At 36.7% G+C, this 9,326-nt stretch overlaps 1 protein-coding gene across 1 annotated transcript; it reads right to left on the bottom strand.

Moving 5' to 3' along the window:
* Nucleotides 1-3,986: 3,986 nt before the first annotated feature.
* Nucleotides 3,987-9,326, bottom strand: LOC101293365 (pentatricopeptide repeat-containing protein At1g62350-like). Its single transcript, XM_004291731.1, has 3 exons — nucleotides 9,184-9,326; nucleotides 6,568-7,078; nucleotides 3,987-5,129 (listed from the first exon to the last, which is right to left on the bottom strand). Exons 2-3 carry the CDS (start codon nucleotides 6,934-6,936, stop codon nucleotides 4,710-4,712), a joined length of 789 nt encoding a protein of 262 aa, XP_004291779.1. The 5' UTR covers nucleotides 6,937-7,078; nucleotides 9,184-9,326; the 3' UTR covers nucleotides 3,987-4,709.

Genomic DNA, 9,326 nt, shown 5'->3' on the forward strand with positions numbered 1-9,326 from the left:
AAAAACAGTCTCGGGCTTGGCTGCATCTTGCTCGGGCTTAGGCTTTTGATGGGCCTGGGTGTTGGGCGGAGTGTTGGGCCTCGCCATATCTTAGCCCTCTCTCTCACCACCTCCTGAAGTTTCCAAAGATCTCGACGCCATCTCTTTTTTCCTTTCTGCACCTTTTCTCTGTGTTGTCTGTTCTCTCGCTTCTCACTCTTGAAACCTTCTAGAGCAGCTCTTTTTCCTTCTTGAAGAATCGAGCCTAAATTAGACTGATCGATCGAAGATCAAGTTCGTTGCCGTGTAAGCCTCCTGATCTTCTTTCTTCTTCTTCGTTAATTTTGTAACTGAATTCACTCCTCTCCTTCAACACTGTTCCACTGTCAACCCCTCTATATCTATTGCTACTGCTCTCCTTAGACCCCATCATGGACTTATCATTATCCTCCACCCTCTCCTTTGGATTTTCATCCCACGCGCTGCCGTCATCTCTTGAATCCGCCACCCACCCCGTACCTCCATCACTTCATTCGTTTAAGAGTAGGGATTGGTTTCTGTCTATAAGCTGTAGATTGCTTTTCTGTACTTGGTATGATATTCCATGAATCAATTGATCTTCCTATTGATCTCAATCTCCCACTACTCTCTTAATTTTGCAGGTCCATCAGACTCTTCAACAATCATGTAATAGATTCTTTGTTTTATGTATAAACTTGGGTAAATTCTCAATGTGTAAGAGAGAAACAGAACCTCGCAATTCTGTTTTTCTAAGTTATATACTTATATACGTGTGTTAACAGATTGGGGTATTTAAGAGTTATCAAGGAGCTGTAGGTATGTTTCTGATTTGCTTCATTTGTTTTTGTTTTCAGTATTGGTGCATACAGTTTTCTGTGGTGCATATGGCTTGGTTTTATGGGTGTTTTGAGCATTGTTCTCAAAATTTGCAGCTTTGGGTATTAGTATGTTAAAACTGTAGACCGAGATTGACTAATTTAGTTAAAGATTGATATAAACATAAATGATGTATGTGCCGTCCTTTATTTATTTATTTTTTTATTTATTTATATTTTTTTCAGAATAGGTGGTGAGAGGAGATAGTTTGGGGTTGTTTGGTTTTGCTCATTGCTCAACTTGCACATGAAGAGAGAAGGGATTCTAGGGATCTTCTCAATCAAGTCTTGAAGGTATAAAATCTATTCTCTATATATTGATTATGTGTGTTAATTTCATAATTGTTTTTATGCATGTGTTCATATCTTATATAGTAGTTTCATATGAATCCTTTCATTTTAAACAAAAAAAAAAAGTATCTGGGCTTTTGGTTTCCCACCTTTTTGTTTTGTTTTGTATAGTTATGATCGTTATAGAATCCCCAACTCTCCAAGTGCTTTGCTTTTTGCTGTTATTTGGAATGAATTCAATTAAGTCGTTCCCGTCATGGACTGCAGGTGATGTCTAAACTTTTGATTGGAAGCGATGAAATCATCAGTTTAAAGTCGTTGTTTTGGTCATGGACTAGCCAATCCAATTTTGATTTAAGTATAAGGAGCTCAAGACGACACCAATTGCATTGGTTGTATGGCCACTCTCTCTAGCTTTCTGGGAACAGATTCCAGTTAAGATTTAATTTGAAACAACATTTGGAAATCAGTCATATGCTTTATTTTATTACCATGGATATTGTAGTTTATATGTGACACTACAATGGGTACTATATCGCAGTAATGAGACACTTCAATCATGAAATTTTTTCACCTGAGAACATGTTTGAGCTAAGTATGGGAGAATGTTTTGATATTCAAGGACCATAATTTGATGGTTTTGAATGAAGCTGTATAACATCTAACAGAAGAAAAAAGTGAGACTGCAATGCAAATGGTTTGGTATAGGAGAATGTTATGGTTTTAGTATACGATACTAATATGGTTCTGTATGATAATGATATGGTTTAGTATGTGAGAATTTTCTTTAAATATAGGATTTCTGAGAGTAAGACCTCTCCTCAGATGTTCGGAGTTTTTTTTTTATGTTGTTTTCTTTTAGGTGTTTCTTGACAAATTCATCTTTCATTTGGGAAGTGAGGCCTTGCTTGGAGTTCATATAAATAGGTAAGTGATTTCTGAAGCTAGCAATTAATTCTTATCTCTATGCTCAAACATAATCATATTGTGTGGATTCATTATTTGATTTTGTGACAACATATTGACCCTTCTCTTCTTCCATTGCTTTAACAGCATGTAAAGATGGCTAAAATCTTTAGCTGTTTTCGACGAATTTTGTGCAAAAACTCAAACACTTTGATCGCTACATTTTCGCACAGGTGAGCCGAAGATCATTAAAGGAGGACGAAACAAGTTGATTTATATTTTACAACCATATATAGTTTATATAGCAGTTGCAGCTTATGAATTAAATGGATATTCTCTATCTTTTGAATGAACCTATGATCAAGTTGTTTTGCTGTTCATCGTTTGAAAATAAATTCCTTCTTTTCCACACTCATGAACTCTAGCCCGTAGCAACGCGCGGGTTAACAACTAGTTTATCAATAAAGGGATGAGCCTGACTATAAAGTCTACAACCGCAAAGCTAAAAACTCCTACAAATAAAGAGTGTAGGCTCTTAACTTGATCAAGGTAGAAAGAGTAGAAATTAAACACCGACAACTTGCTAATCAATACGCCGAAGACACGACATTCGAATACAATAATACTAGCAAATCTACCACACTCTTCATCCATGCTCGCTAAAGTCATTGTCTCCAACATCAACAAAATAGTGAGTGCTAAATTCGAGCATTGATTCCTCAGTAAATAATGACAATCAAATCCTAATGCACAGATCCTATAGAAACCCTTAATCATGGGGAGTAGTTCCTCAAAACAACACGAGCAATCCACCATCGAAAAATAAGGCATAGAGAAGATGTGGCCGACTAAAGAGGACTGAGAACCAGAGCCTAGAAGCAAAACCAAAGAATTCAAAAATGTGGGATGATGGAACCAAAGAAAATGTCAAAATAGGGGATAATGAACCCACGCGTGATCACCCATAAATAGGTAAGTGCGAAATTACACTTTAAACATGTAGACACATAAGCTTTCTTGTTGGTTTACGATAATTGACGAGTGGTTTGAGTTTCGGATAACTAAAACTCAAGATACAAGAATCTGAAGGAAAAAAAAAAGTTGGGATTGTTTGACAAGCAACTTGTTAAGCACTAGAGCTGGGAGTAGAGAAAAATTCATTCTCAATATTATAGCTAATAGTAAAAGTAATTAGACTTACTGTTGGGTGTATGTCAGTGAGTTATGGTCTAGTTGGTTAAATAGTCATGGTTCAAACCACTGATATGTGTGGGTGGGTGAGATCTCTACTACAATAAAAAAAAAGTCATCAACAGCTCCACCAAATTATGAACTTTCATAATTACCTTTAATGAGTCAATTGAAACAAACTTAAGAGTTATTCATGTTTTGAAATGATACTCGTAAGTGCGCGAATAAGTAACAGTACATATATGCAAGAGTGAGGTCGAACCCACAAGAAATGTATGAAAATAAGAAAAAATAATCGACTTAAATTTAATTTAACACTAACCTTATTGAAAGAAAGTTGATTGTGTAGTAGAACTTAATTCTAAAACAAAACAAAGAGATAAAGATTACTTTGATGACCAAGTAATTAAGGTATCGGATTCCACTACATTACTTGATAAGTCTCTAAATATTATTTACTAATTCCCAAATCAGGAGTAGCAATCTAAAAATTAATCTACTGCTTTCTCAAGATTTAATAACGAAGCACACACAAAAAAACAAAAATAAGCTCTTTTTCGCTTTTTAATTTATGAACATTAAAGCATCACATGTACAAACTTACTGAAACTACAAAAGATTAAAGTGTGCTAAGCATCAGATGTGAAACAATGTCATTTGAATGACATGAGATCAAAGGAGTTCATTTTTGATATTTTACAAAACTAAGCATGGATTAATAAAAGTGACTTACAACCTACCAATCACGTACACTCCGGCCCATCTGTAATTCCCATATTTCTGATTTTCTCCAAGCAAACAAAACTTGATTAGCGATAGATGATGCGCGTGCAGTTAAACCTATAAGCTCCCCTGAAACATTGAACTTTTGGAGACCTTTTCTCTTTCTTTTTTGTTCGAAAAAATGGTACAGTGAAAGAACTATTTGTTGGACTACTAATCCAACAGCTTTTCATCGACTATTGAAGCTATGGCTTTCAGAGTCCACCAAAGAAGAGCAGACAAAATATTCTCAAAACTATTAATTGGACTAGAAGAGAAAGAAAATGTAATCCTTTTGTACTCAAACAAGGAACCTTAATAATCAACATCAGCAGATAAATCTTAATAGTTACCTTTTGGTTAAAACAAACAGGAAAATATAAGAGAATTTCAAAACCTGCACAAGTTGAATTATTTTCAGCATACCCCTTCCTGATAAGCAGATGCTGGTTACTGGCCTCCTGAAACCACGAAACAGCAACATAGAGTAATCGAGCCATCATCACCATCCCCTCCATCTCTTCCATCTGCGGGACAGACCAAATCATTATGGCAGGAACAAATTTCTGGGCCTGTTGGTTTATATGGTAAGCTCCTCGGACATGGAAGATATCTCCCAAAACTCGATCAGTTTGAAGTAGTTTTGGATAAGTATCAACTGTTTCCAGAACATGGGTTCGCACATCAATAATCATCATTGCTTTCACTTTTCCATTCTTGATCTTCAAACAAATCTTCAGGGGGGTCATAAACAATCATATCTGGAAATAACTCCACAAAGTCAGCTTTCACCTTCTCTCGCAATTCTGGGTATGGAAGAAGCCCTTTTAATATAACTCTAAACGCCAGTGATATAGGGGATTCAGGAGATTTTCTCATTTCATCATATATAACCATTGCTTCCAAGGGCAATTCACTTTCTAGGAAAGCCCTGATAATATCCCCAAAAGTATGTTGATCAAACAAAACATCTTCCCCCTTCAAATCTTCCCAAACTTGCTTTGCTTCATCCACCTTTCTATTTCTTGCAAGCATCATAAGCATGTCCCTGTAAAAGAACATGTCTGGCCGATACCAAATCTCTTTGCGAACTACATTGTAGATCTGAAAAACGCAATATGCAAGTAAACAAAAACATTGAATATGGTTAGCCACCCAAGCACATTTTCTTTCGCCAAAATGAAAGTAATAATTTATGATGAAACTACCTTATATGATTTACAGTTGTAGTCACTGAGAATAAGATTTTATACCTTCATAACAAATCCATTTTCCAAACTTTCTTTCAAGAAGAAACTAGAGGAAAAGAAAACATAATGAAAAAGAATTAAATGAAAAGGGAAGAACTAATGACGATTAGAAAGGTTATATGGAAAATCTAGCATTAAAAGTGTAAGCTCAACTATTTCGTGCTCTCATTCGCTTGTTAGTATACTTTTACTGCTTTGTTTTTCCTTTCCATTTTTCCCTTTTCTTTCTGCATGTTCACTTGTCCGTGTCAGCACTGACATGGAAATTATAACTAAACTTTCGAGCATTGAAGTCACACAAACAAGATTGAGACGTACAGAACTATCCCTAAACTCTGAAGAAAACAGCCAGCTACAAATTCACTCCCAGAACTGATCTAGATTCTCCCCCGAGCATTCCCAAAAGGTCTTGATTTTCATCCAAAAGACCCAAAAGAACTGCTATATATCCTAGTGTCATTGACACAATAAACTCTCATAAGTCAATTAGAGACAGGACTCAACATTGCCTCCAGACAACCTTTTCCAGAGAGCCAAAGCAATCGTTTAATGAAAAACATTCACACTCACAATACCAGCTTTCCACAGCAGACACCAATGAGGTGATAGGCAAATGCCGCAAGTAATAGATTTTCCAATCTGAACCATTTTTCACATATATTCATCCTCGAGAGAGCAACAAACTAGCAACCACATCTTCTCCAAAGCTTCTACTCACTGCCACTTTCTGGCTTTATCCCCCATCCTACAGAAACCATTGGCAATGAAAATACATAAAATGGGTCTCCTTGCCTTAATACCCTTACCCTTCTAACTTGAACCATCGCAAACCCCCCTTAGTTGCCTTATCAACCTGAACTGGATGACATTCCAAATCATTAAACCGTATCTTTCAACATCTTCTCTTGTGTGACTTATTATTTCTTAGTCAATAAAAGGATTTCTAAAGAAACTTGCCATTTCATTGAACCAACATAACCTTAAGAGTAAATTTGACAAATGTTCACCTGAACCACAGTGAAAGTAGTCTTTTGTCCATTGGCTATCCTAGGCTGAGAGAATTCATAAGTTCAAGAACGTTACACATTCTAAGTTCTGAACCAATTTCCCAAGGGTTAAGTTTTCGCTTTGCATTCCAATATATTTTAAACCCTTGCAATCAAGCATGCTATAGAGACATTTCTCTACCTCCATTCGTAGTTAAATAGTTAACCAAACAAAGCACACTTCTTCAGAAACTACATATAGAATAATAGTAAGAATTAGAATAATAAGTAACAAAGAGAACAAACCTTCATACAGAGGAAGACCTGGTCTTGTCTCTGAAACTCCGCGAGAACAGCCAGAAGATCAGACTTGAGCAAACGGGACACGTGGGAGCGTATGAAGCGATCGAGGCGGAGAGGGTGAGAGCAGAGCCTTTTGAGCTCCTTAGCGACAACGAGACCCTCCTTGCCCATCTCTTTCTTGCGCCTCCATATCGAGAGGCTAGGGCTCGACGCCTTTGACTGCTCAAAGAAACAACTCCGTTGTTGGTGCCAGAAATCGTCTTGTTGTTGTGGGAAAATGTGGTGGAGTAACAATTGTAACGACAAATCACGAGATGATGCAAGGGTTCTAGCTGAGCTTCTTCGTAGAATATTGGAAGCCAGGCGTAACATTACAAAATGTTTAACTCCAGCTAAGAATCAGATGAATCTCAAAGCACTGACCTCCTGAAAATAAGTCACTACTCCTTGGACACATGCTCCATGTGTGCCGATTGGCTTTTCAACTGTATACTAGAAAGTAAGACAGTGCCAACTGAACAATACAACAATCAGCATGTTAAATTCCTAATAGAAATCAATTAACAATGATTGTTTATATCAATTCAATATCTAACTAATACAATGCAGACAGAAATATGCAAATTGATAATATATAGGCAGGACGAACCCTACCAATCTTGAAATAAGAATCTGAACAATAATCATGATCAGAATCATTAACTTTTCAATCACAATTAATTTTTTTTAAATGAATCTTCAATGCCCACATATTCTCAGTCATATCCAACACATAAGTACAAGAAGGCTTACCTGGAACTAAACTCAGAAAGTATATGACTAGAGGAAGATAGATGACAGAGATGGCTAGGAGATCATATAGGGGTAGTGTGCTTCTCAGGGTAATCGTGTGATCTGTCTTTGGGGCGGTGGTACCAAGACGGACTATCTCAGATGAGAAAGGATTAAGAAGTAGAAAACAAGGAAAGAATAACAAAATCCAGATGAGCAACCAATACAGGGTGCTCTGGGAATTATACCAAAATCTCCTGTTGCGAAGGAAAAAAAATACCAAAATCTCAAAATTTAGAGGTTTCTACTCTCATCTGGGTTGTTGTGGATTGGACTTTTGGACCAGAGGAAAAAAAAAAGAACAAGGAAGAAAGTACCAGATCTGGAAAACCACAAGAAAACCAGTAAATCAGAAACTCAGAATTTGGACCAAAAATAAGAAAAATCAACAAATTATTCAGAAATAGAAACCTGAAAAATGGCTGGTCTCTATACACATTATTGAGGCATATGTATGGTTTTGCTGAGTTGTTGGGACATTGGAGGTATAGAAGGTACGAAAAAGCATTCTTGTGCTAGCGTGCAGCAGTGTTTCAATAGGTACAGCCCAACAACACATATTGTGAGCTTCGATTAAAGGAACACCCTACCGAAGGTCATTTATTTTTATTCCACCAATGTCAAACACTACGGCATTACCAGCTAGTGCGAGCTGGTACTGTGAATCAATGAAGCACATAAAATCCAAAGAACATGCAAACCAAGCAATCAAAAATAACAGATTACCCAAACAGAAATTCCTACCGCAGGATAAATATTGACAACTGGAATAGGCAAAAGGGGGTTAAAATTCACTTAAAATTCCAAAACAAACTTTCGTAAGGAAAATATCTAACAAATTAACATTATTATCACTTAAAAGCATGATCGATGTAGTACTCTAAATCCTAGTGATTTGTCAGTGTGGTTTGACTTCATTTTCATAGTTGACGCATGCAAACAAAAGAAAAACCAATATATGAGTTTTACTGAAGGATTTCTATCATAAGAACATAACATGATGAACGTAATGAATAACCACTTAACAATGTGTGCAAAATGTAGCAGAACTGAACCCACAAGAACCTATAGCGCAAAGCAGAGAGTGCTGCCCAGAGATGGAACAAAACCAAACAAATTCACAATCGCAGAACAAGGAAAAGGATCGGTGAGATAAAACTCATTTCATAACTGTAAAATCTTTTAGACTAGGATGATTGTCGCAATCAAAACCAAACTTCCCTAATCCTGCAATTCAAGAGAGACACAAACACGACACTTCTGGCTTCTTGCACTGACACCCTAACCTTAGTACTGAAACATAGGAATCCCTTATTGCAGTCCAGACAAGTATGAGATTGAACTGTTCATGTGAGCAGCAATTACCAAAACAATGTGACCTCTTGGGGGCGTAGTGATGAAGCCAAAAGCAAATTCAGATTGGTTAAACAAGAGAAAATCCCACCACCATTATCGATCGATCCAAATCTTCTGAGCTCCACCATGCCCCGTATAAATCTTTCCAAAACTAAAGGACTCTAGCCAACAAATTTAACAGTTGTACTATAGTAGCTGCCTCCTCAATTCTCAGTCATTGCCTCAAAAAAAAGGGGTGATATATAGCTAAGCTAGCAAAGACCCTTGATTAAATCCAATACTATAGAACACTAAGATGGCTCTGGAATTTACACACAATTTGGTTTAGCTGATATCTTTATAATCTTCATTCAACAAAACAATCTATCATCTGCTGTGTACGGAATTCAGAATAGCAGTAAGGGCAATCAGAACCAAGAAATGAAATCGTACCAGAATGGAATGGGTGTCTTGCAGCTTGTTATTAAGCTTCTTCCAGCAGATAATAAACTTAAAAGACGACGACGACTTTAGTATTTTGAAGGAGAGAGTCAGGGCTTTGGTTTGTGTAATATTGCGTTGGAAGAAGAAGAGGA

Source organism: Fragaria vesca, linkage group LG2 (assembly GCF_000184155.1).
Source record: "Fragaria vesca subsp. vesca linkage group LG2, FraVesHawaii_1.0, whole genome shotgun sequence".
Lineage (NCBI taxonomy): Eukaryota > Viridiplantae > Streptophyta > Magnoliopsida > Rosales > Rosaceae > Fragaria > Fragaria vesca.